This window comes from Phocoena phocoena, chromosome 20 (genome assembly GCF_963924675.1).
Source record: "Phocoena phocoena chromosome 20, mPhoPho1.1, whole genome shotgun sequence".
NCBI lineage: Eukaryota > Metazoa > Chordata > Mammalia > Artiodactyla > Phocoenidae > Phocoena > Phocoena phocoena.
Genome location: NC_089238.1, coordinates 54,002,754 through 54,028,317, shown reverse-complemented (window position 1 = coordinate 54,028,317; position 25,564 = coordinate 54,002,754). Strand labels below are relative to the sequence as shown.

At 43.6% G+C, this 25,564-nt stretch overlaps 1 protein-coding gene across 1 annotated transcript in view; it reads right to left on the bottom strand.

Annotated features, from left to right (window-relative positions):
• Positions 1 to 25,564, bottom strand: part of CDH13 (cadherin 13) — a 793,967-nt gene that overhangs the window by 550,237 nt on the left and 218,166 nt on the right. Inside the window, exon 3 of the mRNA XM_065898620.1 lies at positions 5,366 to 5,482. Within this exon, the coding sequence (XP_065754692.1) occupies positions 5,366 to 5,482 (117 nt within the window). The remainder of the gene's footprint in view (positions 1 to 5,365; positions 5,483 to 25,564) is intronic.

The following is a 25,564-nucleotide window of genomic DNA, read 5'->3' as shown; positions in this document are numbered from 1 at the left end:
TGTTGCAAAGGACTGTTAAATGGAGTAAAGCAAATTTAATCCCAAGGCCATAAGACTCCTTAGCACCTGTTTGCATAGGTGCGCATAAAGGGGAGATACAGAGTTCTTGGATGTGGGGAGACCTCTAACCATGGTATACATCCAGAACCCTGAGAAATATTTAGGACCTGCCATAAATTGTCCTCAGGTGTGACTTACATTCATGACACAATCAAAGCAGAGTCCTGGTTGAGTGGTTTTCATGATTTGGTCTAATGATCTCTGTTGATTCCCTTTACAAAGAGTACATGGTCCCATTATGTATTTCTTCCATCCTGGGTTAAATATGTCCTTCTAAAGGCTCATTCTACCAATTTATAGGGGATATAAAAAAAGGAATTTCAGTAAAATGTACTTTCATTGGTTTTGATGAAAAGGGTTTGTGATGAAAATAGAATCTCTTAACAAGCACTTCATAAATGACTTGTCTTTCAAACTTAATATAAAACAGAATAAAGTACATCTCCAAAAGACCTCCTTGCTGCCTCACAGATTTCAAGTCCCCTGCTCTCAATCACCTCAAAAATCTCTATAGACGCAATCAAATATTTATCAGTGAAAATTGGTAAAACTGAGAAATTATTTATGGCCCAAATTTTGAAATAGTCATACACTGAAGGGGGAGGAAGAAAAAAAAAAAAAGGTTATGTTGGGAACTACACATTTCTCTCCAGGGCACATACTCCCAGATCCTCCCTGCTGTCTAGAATTCAAAAATGGGAAGGAAATCACAGGTTTGAGGAAATGTGTTCACAGCTGGGTGTTTTATCCTTTTTTCAGAAACACTGAGAGATATGATGGAAAACCAGCCCCCAAATTCTAATAATTTAGCTACTTACCAACTAATTAATTATTTTGCAGATAGATAAAATATGCGTATATCAAAACTTCGCCTAATACCTAGAGCCGCCTGCATAGCTTTTTAGTGAATATGCAACTCTACGTGGCATGGCCTTCAACTGTGAAAAACCTCCCACGGGGGCGAATTCGCTGCAGCACCTTGCTTTTGATATCGTTACCCTTTAGTATACGGGTCTTCATTCTTTAAAGAAATTCAGATTGTGATAAAATATGACAAAAAAGAAAATAAAGAGACAAATACTTGGTCTCCATTCAGCATCCTGAATTGTAAGACCAAAGTACTTTCCTGCCAACGTGCCAGCTCTTCTGCCTTTTATAATAATTTTATACTTAAATTTAATTTTTCCCAACATTGTATTATGAAATTTCCAAACACGTAGGAAAGCTGAAAGAAGCTCACGGTGATCAACTGTGCTCATCACCTAGATTCCACCATTAACATTCTGCTCTACTTGCTTTGTCATATATCTATCCATTGATCCACCCCTCTAACCATCTTATTTCTTGGCACATTTCAAGGAATTAAACTTAGTTTTAATGATATTTTAAAAAAGTAATTTTCAGCAAGGACATTTCACTCCATGTAAGAGAATTCTCAGGTTGCACTCAGTAGCCCTGAGCCTACTGGTTAAGAGTGCAGACTGCGAAATCTCAGAGAGGTGGCACAAAGCGTGCCTCTGCAGTTAAGTGTGTGATTTCGGACAGGTTACACCGTCCCTCTGAGTCTCATTACCCTCATTCGGCACCTTGGAAGATGGTCCTCGGGGGGTTGTTATTATGAAAATTCAACATAATAGATGAAAAGTGCTTACACTTTACTGTGACAAATAAAGAATTTGTGATGATTTTTTCTACTCTTCTCTAATCCTGTGAGATCAAGGCCTCTGTTTCCTTTGCCATTAAATCAGCAGCCCCTTGCACAGTGCCTTATAAATAGCAGAGGCTGCATATATACTCATTGATATGAATTGGGTTAAATTTCAGAGGTTTTTCCCTCCTGGGATGAAACAAGTACTTATTATTGGAGAGAGGCAAGTGCAGTGGCTTCAAAGGCACGAGGCATAAGAAAGTTAGTTGAGGAAACGAGTTGGGAGCAGGAGATGAGACAAAGAGAAAAAATCTGGCCTGCAAAGCAACAGCGTTTATATCAAGTTTAGTGATAGAGCAGAATTCATCAGTGCCCAGTCCCAGTCCCTTGCACCTCACCTTTTCAGTGCACACCAGCTGCCATGATGCCTAAAGGCTCTCCTGCAAGCCTCAGAAGGCCATTGTGCCTGTGCACAGAACACAGGGCATGATGGATGTGCTGGGGAGTTTAGACTTCTGGGAGCAGCCCTCAACCAGACGGACAGGGCTGGTATATAAATACCCCAGCTCCCTCCTCCGTGGACAGGATAACCCTGAGAGTGTGTCTTACACCATTTTCTAGCCTTTCTCCGTGGGATTACAATCCAGTCACCCACAGTGGTAAACAGGCCTCTCAACTGGCTGCTTCCCCTTTCCTGCGTCACTCCTTCACTCCCTTACCAGTATTACTGGTATAGAAATTACCTACATTTGAATTCTTGTCTCAGGGAACCCAAAGTAAGACAACTGTCTTTATGCCCACAGAATCTCTTCTTCAAATGACATTCTACACTGAAATCTGATATGTAATATTTATAAGATTAGAGCTGCCTGACTCGTAGAGTTTGGGTGGATGGGAGTGGTGACGTGTGGAGACCAAAGCCCTGCCTCCTGGGTCTCTTTTCCCTTCTCCCAGCCTCCCCAGCACTCAGTGAAGACTCCTATATCTTCTCCCAGCTCGACAGAGCCTTGCTTGTCAGCTACAGGCAGAGTTGATTAGGATATGATATAAGATATAAAGAGACGAATAAGGGGAATGAATAAAAACAAGCAGAGACAAAGAGGGAAATATGTTCCTTCAAAGGCCTAAGAAGCATGGACAAACACATAATTCTTGCAAGGCAGTGCTGTTATTCTGTAAAAGCCACCGGGAGGTTTGGGAGGCTTTCACACCATTATGATGTTAGTACACTACTGCACTTAGAAAAGCTGTTGTTTGTAGAGAACCCAGGCTGAAACCCAGGGTTGAACCCAGGTGGGCAGTACATAGGGGCTAAGGAGAGAGAAGTCTTCAGCTTGAAAAACAAATTGTGTTCTGAGGCTGTAACAAGTAAGAAACCATGCAGAAGAATGTCCTTAGTTAGCTGCATACTTATTGATCCATTATGTATCTCAAGGAAAGAGCCTTGTGAAAACTCTCTAAATATACTGAGGGGGGACAAATGTATGGGGCTGAGGAAGCTTTAGGATGACTACATAACTTACTGTCCAAAGCTGGACAAGTTTAAGGGGAAAGGTGGTGCTCATAATAATTACACCAGGACAACCAAATTTCCAGGCAAGTGAGATGTGATAATTCACCCTTGTTGTAAACTAATTAATAGAACTGAAATTCTAATACTGAAAGTACTATGGTTTAGTGGTAGGCAGGGGAGGATAAAGTATTTTAGCTCAGACCTCCTTAAACCTGAGTGGGCATCAGAATCACCTGGGATCTCTTAAAAAATGCTGGTGCTTGGTCTTCACCCCCTGACCAACTGAGTCAATTTCTGAGGGTGGAGACTGGCATCTGTATTTTAACTGCCCCCGGTGATTCTGACGCACAGTGAGGGCTGAAAACACCAAGCGTACACGAAGGAGACCTGCAGAACAAGGGTGCAACTTGTGTCTCAAACTGTCTGGGGGCAGAGTCTTGCAGACTTGAGGACTCTGGCCCCTTGGCGAGTGCTATCCTTGGCTTCAGGGAAACCTACACAAAGGCGATGACAGAGGCTAGGGCTGTCCAAAGGGTCAGGGCACGTCAGCTGTACCACTGTCCTCTCAGAAGAGCTCTGCTTCCCTTTGCATCATATCCTGGAAACCTGGCAAGATTTTGCATCTTTGGTACACTGATAGTTTAAAATCATAAATATGGTTATTATCAGGATATCAGATTATGAATACTTCTAATTTCCAATAGAAATAGATTTCACACTAACCTCTTGCCCGGGTCACTATAAAACCTTCCTTCTTGGCTGTTTCTGTGTGTCCATTCCTCCCTACCACTCTGCTCCCACAGATCGTTCCCTACAAGGCAGCCAGAGGGACCTTTCAAAAGGTCCAGACACACACACACACCTGGGAGACTTTCCAGTGGTTTCTGGCTGCATGCACGATGAAAATCCTATTCATCACTATGGTCTCCAAGACCCACATGACAGGCCAACTTCTCTGACTTCAACTCTTATCGCTCTTTTCCTTGTTCACTACATTGCAGCCAACCAGGCATTTTGCTAGTCAAATCCACCTCATTCTTTCGCACCTCCAGGCTTTTGCACACGTAGTTGCCTCTGCCAAGAATATGGTTTTCCCGACCTCCCCTTGGCTATCCCTTTCTCATTCTTCCCGCCCCCACTCAAACGTCAGGGACACGACCCAGCTGCTCCCGGTCATTTGTGCCGAGATTCCCTCCTCCCTCTTCACCCTGGTCCTGCCATTTACTCTTCTTCACATCACCCCGTGTCTGTTACTCACAGCATTTGTTATCCTCTGGAGTTTTCTCATGTATTTACTCATTGAAAAAAATCTATCTCCCCACTAGAACACAAGCTCTATAACCGTAGGGGCTTGGATGCTTGTTCACACCTCCACTAAACCGATCTCAGTCTTGCAGTCTGGCATATAACAGGTGCTCCTCATTGATTCAACGAATAGATAAACAATCCAATAGCACCAGCCATTCAGATCATCCACTCAACTAACCACCATTGCTCAAATTCCGAGATCATTGAAAAATATGAACTGGTGAAAATTCAATTCTCCATGTTGGCTTTCCTATGGGGAGAGGATGTGCTGACCAGGCAACATCAGTATTTCTGCCTATTTAACAGTGACTATTTCTTCCTGGAAAAGTTGTTTCTCTGATTCACGTGACAGTGCTTTCTGGATCTGGTTAGTATGGTTTAGTTCCTTTGATCTACTTTTGCTTTTAGAGAGCTGACCCAGTGGTGCTCCTGGACCTACACATTTGAAAACTAGGATGTAAATAAAAGGACACATACATCATCCTGGTATACTAAGGGGACTTAACTGGCTGATGGCCTGGGCATCATCTACAAAAGCGGTGAGTCTATTTCTTAACCAGAGACATCCTCATGTCACAACTCTTACATCATTATCTACCATGTAGATCTCAAAATCATGACAAAGGTGTTGTTGTGTTTTTTTGTTTTTGTTTTTTGTAAATTCCCTTTTTCATGACCTTTGACATTCTTTTCTTGGCAAAAAAGTTTGGCCTCTTACCACAGAGGACCTGAGGCCAATTCCTGCTGGTCGCCAAGCCAGTCGGAGTCAGCTTGTCTCCTGTATGCTCATCTCACAATAAAAGCATGCTTTAGCGGTTTTCTTTTGTCTGACTTACCTTGCCAACATCTCTTGGGAAAGGTTGTCTCTGATTCTCTGGAATTAAAATGGGAGATACCACAATGGACCTCTTTTGTCTTGGGACAGGAGAAGTTCTTTCAAATTTAAATATATCCTAAAAGAGAAAAAACAAATCAATTGACTAAAATCCCCCACGGAGAAGATGTATCAGTCTGCTCTGAGATATGGCTCCTTTGTTGTGAAAGCATACAGCTGTTTGGACATTGTTAATTTTATTCTATCAAACCTCATTAGCGTTAGCAAGTACATCATTAGAATTATACTAAAGCTGACATTGTGATTCACAATGACTATCATTAAGCTGTTTAATCCCATCTTCTGAATCATTCTATTCACAGTGTCAGTCTTGATTTATACATCCTTCCATGCTTGTGTATTCCCACTCTTAATCTGTCAAGTGAGGAGATTACTTGGCTGGTCACTAACCCACAGAACTCGCTGGGTACAAGTGTGACTCTCCTCACGGCCAAATGCAAGGTCCTCACAATCACAAATGAATAGGGATGAGGGGTAATCACAGCATTCCAAACATAATGTTCCATAATGTCAGGCATTATGGAGACTCTTAGTCAATGTTCTGTCAAAGTCTGTTTGCTATTATTAGTGGGTCCACTACTGGAACTCACTCCCCACGCAGTATGTCCCAAACTGCAATCATTGGAACAACACCGTGAGAATTTCTGTCTCATCTGTAATTCACCTTTTTAATTGAATAAATGGATGCAAAAAGGGAAACTTTGTGTCATTATTTTAAATATAGTACCAGTATGGTTTCTCATAAAAAGTACGAAAACATAAAAATAAACAATGAGATCAATGATGTGATTAAATTTGAGCTGGACTTAGGTGGGTGGAAAGTTTCCTCTTTTTGAAAGGGAGATAAGAAAAGGCCAGAGGGGTGTTAAAGGGCTGTTAGCACTGAACTGAGACTTTCTCCTTGACCCAATCAGAGGACTTAAAGAGAATTAAAAATGGGATATCACTTTCAATATATAAACCAATCATATTCAATACCATACACTAAGATTACCTGAGGTACCACCAAAAGCAAGCATCTCAAACTCTGGACAATAAGTTCCTATGAAAATCATGTGGCAGGTTATATTTAAACACCATCACTGACCCATGCTCCATAAAAGTGTATGCATGTACATGTATATATGTTATATGATAGTGATATGGCTTTATACGTATATGATAGTTTTATTTTTATTATTTTAAAAAATATCTATTTATTTGGCTGCAGCAGGTCTTAGTTGTGGCACATGGGATCTTTAGTTGTGGCATGAGGCATCTTTAGCTGCAGCATGCGGGATTTAGTTCCCTGACCTGGGATCGAACCCAGATCCCCTGCACTGGGAGCGCAGAGTCTTAACGACTGGACCACCAGGGAAGTCCCAATATATAATAATTTTAAAGGAAACTCTATATAAGAAAAGTCAAGTAGGAAACAAGACCAGAGAAGGCTATGAAAATGTATATAGTCTTTCTCTTGATTTTGGTCAGATTGTAAACTGATGTTATTCTTGTGGAAAGTAATCAGGCAGTATTTATTTCTCAAGAACCTTACAAGTGTACATACCCCTTCACTCTGTAATCTCACTCCTAGGAATACATCCAAATGCTAAATTCAAAAGAGGAAAAAACTGAAAGCAGGAAGATGTTTAGTGAGACACTATTTATAAAGAGCAAAAATGGCAAACCACCTGAATGTTCAATTGCAGGAGAAGGTTAAATTTGGGTCCATCAGCAGGAGACACTCTTAGGCGGTCACCAATAAGGCAGTTGTAAAGACCACGTTCTAACCACTATGATCATCATTTGACTGCTTCCACAATCACAACCACAAACTATTATAATAACAACAATTTATTAAACATGTGTTGGGCCATGTGCTATGCACTTTACATGTGTCTTTGCTAATATTTGCGATAAACTTCTCAAGTACATCCTAGCCGTCCTTAACCAATGAGAAATGTTAAGCTCTTAGAGGTTATATAAATTGCTGCAATTCACCTAATTAGCTGAGAGAATATGTAAGATGATATGTGTAGGAAAATACGGAATACCATATTGGCTGCCCTCTACTTTATATAAACTATACTGAACATAGAAGAATAATATTCAAAACCTCAATGAATAAGTCCAAATAAAAGACTGCTTGGGGACTTCCCTGGTGGCACAGTGGTTAAGAACCTGCCTGCCAATGCAAGAGACATGGGTTCGAGCCCTGGTCCGGGAAGATCCCACATGCCACAGAGCAACTAAGCCTGTGCGCCACAACTACTGAAGCCCGTGTGCCTAGAGCCCGTGCTCCACAACAAGAGAAGCCACCACAATGAGAAGCCCGTGGACCGCAACGAAGAGTAGCCCCCGCTCGCCTCAACTAGAGAAAGTCCGCACAGCAACGGAGACGTAACATAGCCAAAAATAAATAAATAAATTAAATTAAAAAAAAAACAACCAACCAACACACCAACCAAATAAATAAATAAATAACCCAACCCCAACCATGTAGAAAACAGCAGAGAAAGAAAGAGAGAATGGGACAGTGAGAAGACAATGAAAAACAGAGTGGATTACACCCATAAAACACTGATGTATAACATCTGTAAAGAGGCTTATTAGGGAATATGAAAAGAACAGAAAACATGCAAAATACGTGCAATATACGAATCTTATTTACAATAAAAAAAATCTTGAAGCTTGTATGAAGGAAAGTCTAGGAAAGCACTTTGAAAACATTTAAAGTCCTATGCAAATGTAAGGGACTGGTGATTCTATTCTATAATAAGAGCAAAAGTAGGTTTCCATTCATTATGACGGTATGTGTGAAAATGTATGTAAAGTAATGAAAAGCATACTCACTGTCAGTAACAAACATTCCATTGTTTGCAGTACAGAACTTATTTGTGTTTGCAAGCCTATGAATGGGTGACAGGTGACCAGAGAGGTAAGGTTCCTGAGTCCCCATTTCTCCCTCTGGCGTCCTCCCAGCTTACCAACTACTGAAGCCCCACACTGCCAATCCATTTCCTTCCCCCTCATAGCCCAGCAGCTTGGTAATAAGGACACCTGTGTAAACTCCCTGGCTCTAAAGTACCTTCGAAGAGAAGCAGGAGGCTCTGAGTCTCAGGATAGGAAACAGCATCTGGAAAGGAGGGGGTGGAGGTAGAGTGACCAATTGTAGAGAGGCCTCCGTGTGCACAAGACTCTCTGAGCCCACCATGGTGGGCAGGACTGGGGCATCCTTTTTCTTCCAACTCAACTTTTTTTGTGTTACAATGGCAGGGACCTCAACAAAAAATTGGTCCATGACCATGATTCTATGTCTGCGGCTCCACTTCTGTCTTTGTGATTTATGTGTGTCTCTATTAACTATGTGTTTGTGGACAGATGTCTACCTTTGGTCAGGTCTGTGTTAATAAGTCTGTCTGTGTGCTCTGAAGCCAAGTGCTTTTCTGTGACTGGGGCCATGGAGGAGCCATAGCATCTAATTTGATTGACAAATACCATATGCACATCTAGGCATGTGTGTGTTTGTTTGTATCTGTCAATCTATAATGTGAAGCCTTTGAATGCAACAGGATGTGGCCGTGACCTCAAAGAAAGACAAGATGGAAGCAGTGAGGTTTAAAAGTATGTGACTAATTCAAGAGATGTTTACAGAAGAAGAGACAGAGGTGCGGGAAAGAACAGAGCATCAGGCTAAGAGAGGCTGTGTTAGGACTGCCTGTCTTCTGGTGTTGCCATTACCAAGTGAGAAGTAAAACACTGCCTGCTATATCAGTAAATAAAGGATCTAGCCAGCACGTTATAGCTGCCTGGACGGTGCAGCCCAAGGAAACTCAGGATGAGAAAACACAGGATGCTGGCCCCAGATAGCTGAGGTGCATATCAAAGGAATGATTTCAATGAACCCAGACTCTTGCATCTTCCCATACACAGAAAAGCGATAAATTCCTTAACTTGAGATATCTAGTTTTCTTTTATTAACAGTAACCTTTTGTTCCAACTACCTGGTGTTGTTGAAAAACCTCCTCTATATCCTGGCTTCCCCCACTTCCTCTTCTGAACAGTTTTCTCCTATATCTGAGATGCTGTCTCTGGGCTTGAAGTCCTAAGAATGTTCACCATATAAAACATAACTTTCAACTTTTAAGTTGTGCATCTTTTTTTTCAGCTGACACAAGATAGTGGGTAAATAGGAAAAAGGCAGTTCTGGGCACAGATGATGGATGTTGTGACTTTGAGGGCAGCCAACATAGTTTTCTAGAGGGTGTATAAGTAGCTGCATTTGGGAGGGAGAGATGAATGGGGACAAGAAGTGTCACTCACGTACAAGAGCAGCTAGACGTGAAGGAGGAGCTGACACCATCCAGGTTATGTGGAGGGAAAAGGGAGGAACTCAATCATCCGATGAGTTTCTAAAAGGCCAGCAAAGGCCAAAGAAAGGTTAGGTGGCAAAAGGAGGAAAACCAAAAGGACAAAGAGATGAGGATTTCAAAACGGAGAGAGTGCACGGCCATATCACACAACTCAGGCGTCCCCTCCAACAGGCTGAACACTATGAGGAGGCTGTCGGGCTGACGATGAACAGGTAACTGAGGACTTTAGGAAGACAACTTTAAGACTGTGTTAGGGTCCAGGGTCAGAGGAACCAATGAGAAGTGAGGGCTTTGGTGAGGAAGGAAAGAAGCTGGAAGAAGTTGGAAGTTTGTCAGCTCAAGGGGAGACCAGGAAGGGTGCTGGGCTGCAAGGCAGGGGTCAGAGGCAGGCAGCCATAGAGTTGGGTGAATGAAGACACAGAACGGAGGTGACCCCAGAGGGAGACGGATGGCTGAAGGCGGTGGGAAGGGAGCGGATCAACGGCACGACCAGCCCCAGAGAGGACAGGGAGGGCTTTAAGGGGAATTTCCCGTTTGTAAATGACGATAACTCTCCTGTGCTCTTGGTTATCGGAATGAAATGAGAAATGGCACTTGAAGGTGGTCTGCACCCTCCAAAGAACTGCACAAAAGCGAAGGATGGTCTTATTCATACCAGGACAGCGGATTTGAGGAAATGAAGACAAGCCACTCGGTGCCTTTTAGGAGTGAGTAATTCAGCTGTGGGTGGCCTGGCGCCAGATCTTAAACAGACACTTGCAGACAGGCAGCCACCTCCAGATTTCTAGACTACTAGACACATGCACACTTACATCAAAGTTCTCTCTCACCAAACACAAGCACTCATGCACTCGTGCACGTGTACACACTCAGAATCCATCTGATAGGGTCACACACATACACTGACACACACACGCTCATTAACAGATGCACATGCAACAGACACACATCACATGCCTAGACCCAAGGACACACATAACACACCTTCCCCTGCAAACCAACACAGTTCCCTCAGCCACAAGAACACACGCAGACACGGGGCACGCAGAGGCAAGTGCACGACTAGCCATGCGCCTTCAGTCGGTGACCAATGATCCATCCACGTCTTTGAGCCTGGAAAAGCCGGAGGCTTGCGGGAGCCTCATCCAATCTTGCTTCAGTCAAAGGGCAGAACTCTGTCCTCTGGCAGACTCACTCATGCAGCGTTTTACTACAGGGAATTGTCACCCTTACATAAATATCTCTCGTCTCCCACGGGCTGACTGGGGCCTGTGTCTTTCTGTCGAAGGGTGTTGGGGTTTACAGTCTCATTTGCTTTCCTCCCTGATTCTCAATCTCAGGAGAAATTGGCAGTGCATTAAAAGCAAGTTTCATGCTACATCACACAGTCCCAAAGAGCACCTTGGAAATAATGAGGAGGCCCCTGCAACTGTGAGGGACAGGGGAGGGGTTGGGGTGGGAGGGGAGGATGGGGGCCAAGGGAAGGAGGAAGCAGAAAGGATGAAGAACGTGACAAGGAGAGAAAGAGTGGATTTATTTTCATTCATTCATTTCTTCAGAAACTATCTGTGGATCCCTTCCTTCCTGCCAGGAGTAATTCTCGGCATCTGGGAGAGTGTAGTGCCCTCATGCAGCTCACATTCTAGATGGAGGAGACAGACAGTGAACACGGTCCAGGAGAACAGATATGCAGGGAGGGCTCACTGTGCACAGAGGAGGGGAGGCCGGGACGGGCCCACTGGGAAGGCGGCCTTGGAGGATGAAGCAAGGAAGGCACCCTGTGGCAGGACAAGGCACCAGCAGCAGCAGGAACAGACCCTGGCAAGTGTGCGCTGCAGGGAGGCCTGGCCTGGAAGAGCAGGGGAGACAGTCCAGGGAGCTGGTAAAGGGAATTCAGATCCTGCGTGGCCAGCCACATAGACTGCAGAGAGCACTTGGGCTTTTACTCTGCGTGAGATGTGAGTCACGGGAAGGTGTTTTGTTTGTTTCTTTTTGTGGGTGGGTTTTAAGCTGAAGAATGACATGAACCCACTTACATTTACATATATATCTACACACACATATTTCATGTTGGCTGCCGTGTGACGAACAGATTTTCAGGATTAAAGTAAAGAAATGTTTATCTGTTGGGTTTCTTTTTTCCAACCCTGTCTTCACAGAGCACTGAGATTCCTCCTGAAATGCAAATCTGAGCTTTCGATCTGGGGAAAAGGAGACTTGGGGGTCAACTTTCCCTGGTTGGAGTCCCTCTATCCTCCTTCCTTCCCACAGTATTTTTAATGTATTGTCTAGGTACAGTTTAAGTACCGTTACATTTACCCATTTTAAGGGGGCAATGCAACGATTATCAGGAAGTTTACAGAGTTGTGTGATCATCATCACAAACTAATTTTAGAACGTTTCCACCAGCCTCCAAAGAAACCTCATGCCCATATGCTCACTCCCGTTCTAAGCTCCAGCCGCCGGCAACCATCAGTCTACTTCCTGTCTGTACACATCTGCCTTCTCCAGACATGTCATAAAAGGGAATCACAGTATGCTTTCACAGTATTTTCATGGACTCTGCCTCCACTTCATAGTTGATTTGAAGATCATGAAGCAGAAAGGGATACAGTTAGTGGTAAGGGGTGTGTAAGGCCGGCCCCCGCCTCCAGGTGCGACCATGCTCGGGGGCACCCAGAGTCCCAACTGGCCCCAGGCTGGCCAACAGCCCTGCTGTAATCGCAGTCCGTGTCTCCTCCGTTCACCTCTTCCCACTGCCGCCTCCTGCTGCCCTCATCTCTCTGTGGATGCAGACACCCCTCCCCTTCTCCACAAAGATCTCTGAGTCGCAAGGTTTGTTCCCAGGGAAACCACCTAGGACACCGGCAAGGCAAGAGCTATCCAGGGTAGAGACGAACTGGGCCGGTGTCCCAGAAGTGAAGGGGAACAGAAAGGTTTGGGCCCGGACTGGTGTTCTACAGCTGGGACCGCTCTCCATGTTTTGGCCGTCACTGCTGCCTCCCTCCACGTCCAGCTGAGGGCTGAAAAGTCTTCCAAGAGCCACTCCAAGAAAGTAGTGAGATTTGAGAGGAATAGCCCTGCTCTCTTCACAGTGAACCCAAGGCCAGACAGCAGCTCGGACCTGTCTTGCTACCTGGTAGAGGGCCCTCATGAGCCAACACCCAAAGGGGCAGGAAGTGGCCAGAGAACTCATATGTGCCCGCCCTAGCTCATGTCTCTGCATTAGGTAATAAATGCAAGAGAAAAAGAGCAACAATTTTATAAAGAAGCCACAAGCCACTGCCTTTGTTCTCTCTCCAACTTTGTAACTTTTGGGCAAAATTATGTGCTAAGAGAAGTTATTTTAACAGGGAAAAGCATCGTAGATGCTGGCAGCATCCCTCTGGCTGAAGCAAGGAGTGCAGGGAGGGCAGTGCCACCTGAGACTTTTCAGCCTGGCCTGACTGTGGACAGTCTTGTAGATCATGTTGGGAAGGTCTGATGTGCTTCCCAGGCAGCGGGGAGCCTTTACCGGTTTCGTGCAAAGGTATGATGCTTTGAGTTTGAATTCCATGTCTGGTTGAAAGATCATGAGAATTATTCCTTTGATGAGTTTGAAGCCTGGGTTCTGGACTCAAGTCTGAAGGTCACAGCCTATTCCTTTTTTACCTTTCTAATCCTAAAATATACTTGGCATCGTGGCCCTGGACTCACTGAGTCTGCCAAAGGAAACACTGCTATTTAGTGAGTAGCTATTATGTGCCAGGCACTGTGCTAGGCACACTGTGACATCTCATTTAATACATCCAACAACTCACAGGTAGAACCACCATGCCTGTGTTCCTGAGGTTCAAAGATATAAGAGACTTATCCGAAGTCACTTAGCTCTTAAGTGAGAGATGGGAACGCAGGCCTCTGTGACCCCAGTGCCCCCTGATCCAAGCAGGATGCTACTCACCTCCCCAGGGCTGTGCGTGGAGAGAGCTCCTTACTCAAGTATAACTGGAGAATCACGACTCTTAACTTTCGCAGAGGATACGTAGCAAATGTCAATCAGCCTCCGGCTAAAGGGAGCGGCTATACCTTTACTGCAGGGGGACAGTTTAATTGTCTGTAAATTTCTGCAAATGAATGGAGCAGCAGAAATCAATCTCCAATTTATCCCATTCTTGCAGCTGATCTCAATGTGCTGAAAGGTGCTGGGAGGACGGTTCTGTGCTACTCAGTTCGCATTTCATATGCAATCAAATGCACCATTCAGCCAGCGTTGCTGTACCTGGGGTGAGATTTAAAGTTTGCTTTATTACCTCCCGGGGCTGAAGTTTGCCTACTTAAAGGAAGAAACAGTCCACAAACACCAAACTTTCAGTGGCAAACTGAGGAAGTCGGAGGGCCGATATAGTAAGTTTGCATCATTTCCAGCTATCTATTTTCCCAATATTCTGGAGGCCAAACGTCAGTTGACCTGAGTCATCTGTCGCAGGTTTACAGGACAGAGTTATGCTGACAATAAAATGGGGCAATATGGAAATTGTCCATTAGTATGGAAATGTGTATTGTGGAGCTAATTTTAAAGCTAAGGTGGGGTGGGGAGATGATGGCTGGTGGACTCCTAGGGTGCGGCGAAGCCAATCTGCTATTGTAAATTATGCCACACCTGCTTTTCAAGGCCTGCTGGCACATAGCTGGGAGAAATGGGTGCAGACCGCTGTTCCCGAGAGTCCCCAGGCACCATGGTTTTCCAGAAGTGACCACCAGTGACATCAGAAATGATTTCTCCAGTAATGAGTCACTATCAGGGGCTTTGGGGATGTCTGATCCCAAAACAAGAAACCTCACCAGTGACTGACAGTCCATAGCAGAGCATCTGAATGATTAGCACCAAAGAAGTAATAAATTCCCAATAAAAATAAATGTGACGGTCATTTCTGTTAAGTATGTTTAGGGTGGAAAAGAAATGGCTTTGGCCAAAGTAATCAACAGAGAAAAGGAAGTTTTACCAGAGGAGTTTGCAATTTGAGTGATGACTCCAGAAGTTCTCTGTCCAGCAGCCAAACAGATGTTTTAAAACATTCTCCTTCCTCTCATTAATGCCGTTATTTGCTTCCCCTTGTGAGAGGATGAAGCCGCCAATGTTACCAAGGCCAGCGAGGGCCAGCAGGCTTGACTCCCAATGGCGCTCCGACTTCGGGCGCCCTTATTGTCCTCCTGGCTGTGCTTCTGCAGCACAAGCCTCCTCGGCATCCTCAGGTCGCAAATGCTGGCTTCAGGGCTTTCCACCTACTGTTGTTCCTCATCATTCCTCCCTTCTTGTGCCTGGCTGACCCCCCGGATGCATCCGTGTACTCCCAGCTCAAGCACCCCTTCTAGACTCCTTCAGTCTCTTTTGCTGGGGGGGATTGCCTGAAGCCTGCCCGTTACATCCAGAGCTCTTATTCAGCTTCTGATTAATCACACATCCATTCAGTGTTTATCAATGTCTGCCTTCCACACAGGCTACCAGCTCCATGAGGCCAGGCAGCACGTCTTCCTGGTTTGCCGCTGTGTACCCTGGTTCCCAGTACAAGGCCAGGAACATAGCCGGTGTCCAAAAAGTATTTTTAAAATACTATTAGATAAAAAAATTATTAAATGAATATAGGGTTGTTGTAGAACTCGGATAATCCAGGTAATGGGCTTAGCATAGTGCCTGGTTCAGGGTATCTGCTCCACAGTTATGTCTGATAAGTACATGAATAAAATGCCTATGATTCCATGTTGATTTCCTCCTCAAGCCAAAAACAGCCTCTGTAACAAGACAATCACCACACACTGTTTGGATTCTTTGGCCCTTCAGTGTTTTGTGAAGTCACTGAGTCTACAGAAATTTTTTAGAAAATTCACCCCTTGGACTGCCCGGCAGAAGACCATAGCTTTCTGGAAGAAATGACAACTGAGCTGAGACCTGAAGGCCAACCGGGGTTCATCCAGGGATACGAGGAGGAGAGAGAGTTCCTGGCCAGGGACCAGCAAGTGAAAGGGCACAGAGGCAGAACATGGCCAAAGACCAGAAGGGCTGAAGCAGAAGGTAGGGCTCCAGAAGCTTTGGGAAAGGCTGGAAGGGGAGGAGAGGGCAGGCCTCTTCCATTCTCATGGGACTGTTCTGAATCCTGAGGACCATGAGAAGCCCCTGAATGGTTTTAAGCAAAAGTCTGGGATCTGACCTTGTCTTTGACCTTGCCCTGTCAGAGCTGAGGGGCCACCCCTGCAGAACACATTTTCTTAAATAAACTTTCCTTCATGATATTTGTTATCCTTACTTGAAAAGTTGGACTTAAAAATAAAACACAAGTAAAACACCCTCCCCCCGCCTACACATATTCTACCACTTACTCTAAAACATCAATTTCCCCATGTTAGAACTGCTAGCTGAAAAATAAATAAATAAAGGCAAACGCTTTGGATGAAAATTTGCCAAATCACACTTCCAAGACGGAACTGCCTTCGAAATATTTCATGAATCTAGCAGAAGCAGTAACAACACAAATCAGAACTTGCTGGTTTCAAAAGAGGTGGAAAATGTTTTAAACATATTTACATTCTTTAGTTAGAGGTCCATTCAACCACGTGAGACGGTGATGGGAATATAATGGAGACAATTTTCCTTTATCTGCCCTGGCATTGATAAAATATTCATGTTAAAGAGCTACTTCTGAACACCTGGAGGCATCTTGCAGAGTGTTACAGATGGGCTTATTTTTCTAACACACATATGTAGTCCGGCCTCAACAGCTGTATTCATCTCAGTATATATTCAGTATGCGTGAGCACGTAGCCCAGATCCCAAGCTTTCTGGTTGGCATGAGCTCATAAATGTGTGATTGGCCTTCAAAGAAAGTGCCTGTTAGAAAACCCCCATGTGGAAAAACAATGCTTTGCAATTCAGTGCGTACGTATTGGGTGTTCGTCAAATGCTTTTCCAGTGCAAGTTTCACAATTAATGATAGTGACTATCCTGTGGGTACCTCAAACACAACATGTCTTAAACCAAATTGAGTCCTGTCCTTCCACCCACTCTTGCCCAAACCCATAAGGTTTCCGGCTTCCCTTTTCTCAGCTGTTGAAGGGCTAGACGCTTATTTCCTATGGATGGTTTACTTCGTTTCCGCCATACCGCACTCCCAAGTGGTTGCCAACTCCTACAGATTCCACCCAGGGGATTTTCCCTGGAATATATCCCTTCCTTCTCTAGAACCATGTTCCCTGACATGTTGTCTACTCTCCTGTAGCTCACCTGCAGGTTCTTCATGACTCATTGTTCCTTTTTATATAGGAGCCCCCTGGATAGTAGAATCACAACCAGGACCTCAACACTCTTAGTCTGGGCTTCCCAGAAGCAGACACTGAGATGAGAATTTGGGGGCAAATAGTATTTTAATATATTTTCTGAAGTTTCTATAATGAACCTATTCTATTTACAATCAGTACAAAAAAAAAGAATTCATTTACTCACAACCCTGTATCAGACCAACAGAAATACTATTCTAAATATATACTATATAGAATAGTATTTCTGTTGGTCTGATACAGGGTTGTGAGTAAATTAATGCTTCCTTCCTGGTTTTAATATACTTTTTGCTCAAGTTGAAATTGGTCTGAATAATTTTGTATCTTGTGTTTTGAACCTAATGATAAATAGCAAGTTTTCTTCTCGCCCATGTTGCAAATTTTGTAAACATCGTTTGGTAGCTGCACAATACATCATGTGGATGCATCAGCCCGTATTTAACCATTCCCCTGATGTTATGCCCATACGTTTAGGTTCTTCCAATTCTGTTATTAAAATGCAAATAAAATATCATTGTATGTAACGTTTTCTTTGCTTACTTGTTTGTTTTTCTCTAAACAGGATTCCTTAGAATGGACTAGCAAAAATGGGATTACTAGGTCAAAGTTGATGAACGTTGTAAAGGACCCGTCCCATGTTGCCAAACCCCCAATCACCACTGGAAATAGATTTAATCTTGCCATGGCTGAGCATCCCCAAGTGGTTCCAACACATCTCTCTGGCCACAACTCCTATAGCTCCAACCATACTGCTTTTGCCCAAACTTGCCAGGCTCTCTGGTGACTTTACACCTTCATTGTCCTGTGTTCCTCTAACCTGGCTCTTCTCTTCTCACTCACCTCTAGTCCTGTCTACCTGACTGATAACACGCAGAAACACACACATACACCACCCCACAACAGGCGCCTATTATATACTATGCGTGTCATCCTCCAGTTCAGGGTACATAGTAGTTACTGGATAGTCTCTGTTAACTCTGGTTTTCTTCTGCCAGGTCGCACTAGTATACAAATACATGCTTTAACTTTTAAACTTTAATAATAAAGGTTATTTAATAACTATCTATTTGTTTAATGAATGCCATCAAATAGCAGATGGCAAGCTGGTAGTATCTCTTTTCTTCTTTTTCCAAAGGAGTTTTTGAGTTTTCCATTCCGTAAGGCAATCTCACAGAAGAGGAAACTCTTTCATTTTTACATAACACCTGATGCATTTAATCATCGGATTGGACGGGACATCGCTCTCCCCTCCCTTGCAGCTGAACTGCCTCATTAAATGGCAGAAGACCGTGCTGGCTGTGGCTGTGGATGGTACAGCCACCCTGCAAATGAGGTTTGGCTTCACATGTGCCCGAGAGACTGGGTGATGATGGATGCCTCTGGGTTATTCTAGGATGGACTCAGAGAAAAACCCTGTGTGACTTTATCAGGTCCAAAACCAAGTGCTTCTTTACTTTCTTAAACCAGCTTCTCAGGCAGAATCTCATGGTGATCCAGGGAAAGGAGGGCCCCTAATCAAACGTTCCCAATAGCAGGGGGGAACAGCGTGTTCCTGTCTCAGATAAAGTAGTGGAGGGAGGACATTTAAGGCAGTGTCCTGTACGTAAGAAAAAGGAAAAGTACATATCACCAAGACTCATTCTCTGGATTTAGTCAGTTTTTGAGACCCTTGTTCCTCCTGTTTTTATCTACTTTCTTTCTTTTTGTTACTTCTTGATGTTACGGCTGCAAACTCTAAAATTAGAAAGCTGTTTCCCACTCTGGCCACAAAGTCGATTGCCTCCTTTGTCCAACTGATTTTCAAATATCCTTTATGACTGAAACTCAAGATTATTTTGCTTAAGGAGTTATTCTCAACATTTAACCTAAATCATCCTCTTCTCTTCCCCTCTGTAAATTTATTTTCTTTCATTGAACCTCCCCCAAACTTTCAGTACTATTCCTCTTCCTCTTTTGTTAAAGACATTTAAATTAAGATACCAGGGTTACATGAGCCTACTTAAGCAATATCTCCCTTTTATCTAGCTCTCTTCAGTGAAGTCCCGAATCTGCAATGTGTCTTTCATCAGCCTGTTCCATGTCTCTCTCCTCCCTTTGTTCTGTGTTTTTTGTTGAGTTACAGATCCTGACGTTTTAATTCAGCCCCAACCGCTATTCCACACTACGCCATTCACATTAAGAAATGCGTCTTCACAATGATGCACGTAATGTCGCACGTCTCCCTACATCACTGATTACTGCAGCCTTTGAAGGTTCAAAGGTGTGTCAGATCTACCAGGAAAAAGAGGAAAAGAGACCGTATTTGATATTCTCCAACATCTGAGGTTTCCTTGGGCTCCGTGGTTTGATGTTGGGAGGGTAAAACAACTGCTTTAAAAAGAGGATAGTGTGCTATAAATATTCAGTTGCCATGTAATACTCATTCTTCCTTAAAAGACTGAAGGATCAGCCTCCTTTTTCAAAGCCAGGATTGACAGATACAGCAACTAGTTGATAATGGAGCACGGGAAATCTATTACGGGACCAAGAGAAATGTGTTAGCATCCCAGCTATTCTGTGAACATGCCCCACAGGAAGGGAGAGATTTCATTTGTTTTCAAATACTTCTCCACATTAAATTCTTCAAGCATTTTACAAATAGAAACGTATCTCTGAAAATCAGTGAGTTCTAGATGATGAGAGAGAACATTTTTTGTTCTCTAACCCATTACTATGGGTTAGACACTAGGTCTTACAAAGCATTTTTCTCTTTAATGTTCATACAGTCTCTGCAGGTACCATTATACTCCCATGCTACAGATCAGGAAACTAAGGCCCAAAAAAGTTGCTCAAGGACATACTTCTGGCGAGTGGAGGAGCCAGGATTTGAACCTAGTGCATTTTATTTGGAGACTGGATTATTATCCATTCTACTTCTGGCCTTCTGTGTGTGCCACCTTTCCACATTAAATTTTTAACTACTGAAAACTGTATTTAGGATCTCTTCCAGTTAAACTTAACATGTATTACATTTATCCTTTATCTGGTGTATGGGCTGCATCTTCAATATACATTCAGAATTCGACTGTTTCTCACTCTGTCACCCTTTCCCAGCTGCCACCACCCTGGTCCAAGCTAACAACCTCTTTTGTCTGGATTATAGCAAAAGCCTCCTAACTGGTCTCCCAGCTTCTGCCCTTGATTCCATACCCCCTATATCACCCCCACAGCAGCCAGAGTGGTCCTGTTAAAACATGGACTGGATGACAACAATTCTCTGCTTGATAGCTTCCAGTAGGGCCTCCTGGCATTTGGAGTAAAACCAGTGTGGCCTGCAATGTTTTACATAATCTTGCCCCAGCCCCTGGCCCCCTGTACCTCAAGTCCCCTTGACTCACTCTGGCCCAGTCTACTCATACTGGCATCATGGAGTACAGCAGGTACATTCCACCTCAGGACCTTTGCACCTCCTGCTTTCCCTGCCTGGAATGCTCTTTCCCCAGATATTTACACAGTTGCTGTATTAGTTTCCTATAATATAGCAACAACAGGGTACAACAAACTCAGTGGCTTAAAACAACACAAATTTGTTATCTTCCAGTTCTGGGGGGCAGACATCCCAAACAGGTCTCACTGGGCTAAAATCAAGGTGTGGTCAGGGCTGTGTTTCTTCCTGAGCCCCTAGAGGAGAATCTGTTTCCTCCTCTTTCCCACTTTCTAGAGGCCCCTGACATTTCTGGGCTTGTGGCCCCTTCCTCCATCTTCAAAGCCAGCACTGAAGCATCCTCAAATCTCTTTCTCTGGCCTCCTGCTTCCCTCTGAGAAGGATTCTTGTGATTATCTAGGCCCACCAGGATAAGCCAGGATAATCTCCCAAATACAAAATTCTTAATTTAATCCTATCTGCAAAGTTGCTTTTGCCCTGAGGTGGCATCACAGGTTCCAAGGATTATGATGTGGACATCTTGGGGGCCACTATTCTGTCTACCACGGTACCTCTTTCACTTCATTCAGCTCTTTTCTCAAACATCAACCTCTCTGTGAAGGCTGCCGTGGCCGGTCTAGTCAGCATTTCTGGAGCTCACTAAAACTTTGTACCCCGTTCCATGCTTTATTTTTCTCTTCTCTGCCATACTTATGTTGATTTATCTCATTGATTACTCATCTCCTCCACTAGAATGTAAGACCCATCAACACAGGGATTTTTGTCAGTTTTTTGTAGTCATATCCCCAGTGCCTAGACTCGTGCTGACATATAGTATATGCTCAAAAAAAAGTGTGCCATAATTTATATCCTATACCATAGGCTGACAAATAGTGTCTTCATCACATTAGGAGATGAAAAACGAGAAAGAATTCAGTCACTCATGATTCACTGAGTATCTTTATGTGACCGCCACTGTGTTACACTGACGTGTGAAATACAGAAATTCATGAAGAGGTATCAGCCTGTCATTTACAGTGGTGAAGGTTGTGTACTGCACAAAGGCCCTTGGAGGAGGTGGGCAAGGGTTGAAATTCACCCTGTGTTAATGCAACCTTATGCCCATGGGGACTGTGGCCCTCGAGGGGATGGGGCTGTTTCTAATTCACATGAAGGTACTGTCAAGTCTCTTGTATCCCGGCTCTGCCCACCTGGCATAAGCCAGCCCTAAGTTCTTCCTCCAGGGGCGCTTTAGAGCTAGTTAGACACAGGAGGGGAAGAAGCCAGAGGAGGTAGACAGAAGAAACGGTGAAGAGGACTATAGGACCATTGGATTCAACCTAGGAACACCAGTGGGGCTCAACTTCTACCTGCTGTCGAGCCTTCTTGGGCTGGAAGTTGGGGAATCTTGGTTTCTACCCTGCCTGTGCCTCCGAAGCTGCATGACAGTAGGGACTTTACAACTCCCCTCTGAGCAGCGGCTTCCTCACCTCTGAAATGGGTGGGATAACCCTGCCCGCACAGGGTTCCGTGAAGGCTGTGAGGAGGCTTTGTCAACTCCAAACTCTGCTCTAATATTGGTTCATCACTTATAAGATATGGCTCCTGCCTCATTGATCCCTTCACTCAGGACATCCAGTGGCTCTCACATCAAAGTGAAGGGCGAGTCCATTACGAGGGGCTGTGAGGCACCATTTAATCTGCCCCACCTCCTTCACCTGTCAACCTTCTATCCTACAACTCTGCCCTCTGCAGACTCCACTCCAGCCACACTAACCCTAATGTTCCTTTGACCATGAACATTCCCACCTCGGGGCCCTTGTACCTGCTGTATCCTCATCCAGGACAGCTCTGCACCTGGGTCTCCACGGCTTGTACTCTTCCTTCAGCCAAGTCTTCCCTGACTCCAATGCTGAAGACTGCATGATATCCTCCAACACTTCCTATCTCTCTTCTATGCTTTATTTATATCCATATCATTGTTACCATCTAACAGGCCACATGCTTTGCTTATTTATATTATTTTTTGTCTGTACCCTCTCCCTCCCCACATCAATACATAAATCCATGAGGCAGAGATTTGCTTCTTACCTTTCTTATCTACTGGTCTAACCCTAGACCAGTTAATAAGAAAGGTAAACCAGAACAGTCCTTGGTACCTGGTTGGTGCTCAGACGACACAGGAATTCAATGAATGATGAATTAATCTAGTTGAAAAGGCAAAATGAGCCTATGCGGAGGAATACAATCAATTGAGAAGCTCGGGCTGTGTTTACTGACTGTTAGCAGAAACGGAGGTTGTGCCTGAGTGAAGTGATCAGGGTGGCAGGCTAAATGCTGACTTGATTTTGCAGGACAGTTAAGGTTTGGATGGACAAAGCAGGGACTCCCAGGTAGAAGAAACAACAGAGGTAATAATACTAGCATCATATACTTACTGAATGCTTGGCAGGTGCCTGGCACTATCCTAGGCACTTTATAGATACATCATCTCAGTTAATCTTCAAAACAGCATTTTGGTAGCTACTCTTATTAACCTCATGATGTGGATGAGGAAACTGAGGTACAGCAAGGTTAAGTAGTTTGCAAAGAATAGTTCAAAGTTGAAAGAAACAAGGTTTGTAACAGTAGCAGTGTGGGTCCTTACTCTAACGATTAGAAGTAAAGTACTTAGCTCCTAGAAGATTCTCAGTAAATGATGACTGTCATCAGTACAATAGGTAGGCCAGAGAAATTACAAGAATTTTGGTGTTTTTCCTTTCTTTCTCATGCCTTATAAATGGGCTGATGCCTGAGTTCAAACATGCTTGTGAACTCCTTGCCTTCCACCTGCAGAAATTTCTATTTTGTGTTGGGCACACTGGGTAGCAACCATGAGTAGACACTACGGTGTGTAGCTAGATGTCTAGTCTCTAAGATTATGGACACTGTATATTTGAAGGAACATCAATATCTAAGCCAGAGGCTGGAAGATCAGACAGGAGGTCACTGCTCCGAAAGTAGCATCTTCCAGGTCCAAGAAGCAGCATCTTCTTCCCCTTTAACGTGGAATATTTATAACAAAGGTGCCCCGTAAATCTGTCAATATCTTGCTTCTGATATACCTGGCTGCCATTTACTGTAAGAGGCAGTTTAAAACAGTGGTTGAAGGCACTATTGTTAATTTGATGATCTGTGTTCAAATCCCAGCTCTGCCACTTACCAGCGATGTGCTAAAACTATTGAACCATTCTGCACAACAGTTTTAATATGTATAAAATGGACACTGTAATACTACCTATGCCATAGGATTGTTGTTGGTGTTGTGTGTGTGTGTGTGTGTGTGTGTACAAACCCACACAAATATGCACATACAGTGTTCTTCAAGTGTTGGCTATTACTTTTCTTTTAGGATACATTTAGGGTACATTCTGTAGTGATATTTCTCCTTCACACCTGTAGAGATAGTTAGTACTGGACTCAAAGAAGCAACTATCAGTTTCAATTAATCTGTGTAGGCTCACATTTAATTAGTCTCTTTTCCTAGTGCTCACATCTTATCTGTTTCAACACTCTCCTGATTCACTCCTCAAAATGTTTATCATAATCAAAATGTTTCAAACTAGTAATAAAAATGAAATCTTAAAAGGAGCTGGGCATGGGTGGTGGGGGAAAGACACATTACAAACAGAAGAGAAAAATAAGGATGACAGCTGATGTCTTGCCAGAAACAACGCAAGTTAGAAGACTATGGAGCAAATCTTTAAAACACTCAAAGAAAAAACATCAATCGGGAATTCCAAGCCTGATGAAAATATCTCCCAAAATTAAAAGTGAAATAAACGCTTTTTCATATAGACAAAAGGTGAAAGAATTCAACACCAGCAGAAGAGCACCACAAAGAATGCTAAATAGTCCTTTAGTTGGAAGGAAAAGGATATCAGAAGGAAATACGGATCTACACAAACAAATGATGAACATGATAAATGGTGGATATGTGGGGAAATAGAACTTTTTTTTCTATTTTTTTTATGTAAGGTGATTGAACAAGTAATTGAAAAGGTAACTGATTGATTAAAGCAGAAATAACAATGTATTGTGGGGTTTATCTACAACATACGATAAAGTAAATCATGTAACAGCCATACCACAAAGGCTGGGGAAGGGGGACATGGAAGTACACTGTTTGTAAGGTTCTTACACCATATGTGAAACACCACAGTATTATCTGAAGGTAAACTGTGATAAGTTGAAAATATATATACGTTGGGACTCTTAAGTCCCAACACAAGCACTGAAACTACCAAACAAAGGGTGTTTCTTGAGGCCATGCTCTTCAGTTTGCTCCCCAGTACCACTTTCTACTGTATGTGCCAGATCCTTGGGACCAGTGAAATTTCTCACCTGGACCATTCCAATAGCCTCCTAACTTGTTTCTCCTCTTGCCCTATAGCCTCATCCTCCTTCAGTCCATCTAGATATGCTTCTAGACTAGGCATTCTGAACTATTTACCAAAGGTTATCTTTAAGGTAGCACAGAATAGGTACTCAGTGGATATGTGTTATAAGAAGAAACTAACAGATGAAGTCATGGTTCTTCTTTGCTTATAGTGTGGTCTACTCTATCCTCTTAGCCTGACATTCAAGGCTCTCTAAAACTGGAGCTCAGACAACTTTTCTAATTTTCTTTCTCTAATGGAATCACCTACTTTAGATCAAATGCTACTGCACCGTGATCACCGAACAGGTTTAATGTTTTCCTGCTTTTGTATATTACCCCATAGCATCCATCTTACCTGGAATGTCCTTCCCACTTAAATTCCAAAGATGCCACCTCCTCCCAGAAGCCCTCCTTGATCATCCCAGTCAAGCGAGTTATGGAAGACAGGGAGGGACAAGTTGTCACCCAGGCAGCCAGACTGTCCCTGGCAATTAGCAGGGTACTGCCCAGTGAGATGACTCCTAAAACCCTGCTATAGTACCTCTGATGCAATTGTGACATGGTTTTAATTATTTTAAAGACTTCGATCATGCATGTCTACACTGATCCTTTGACTTTTCAGCCTGCAAAGTCTTATTTTTTGAAGAATAGCCATGC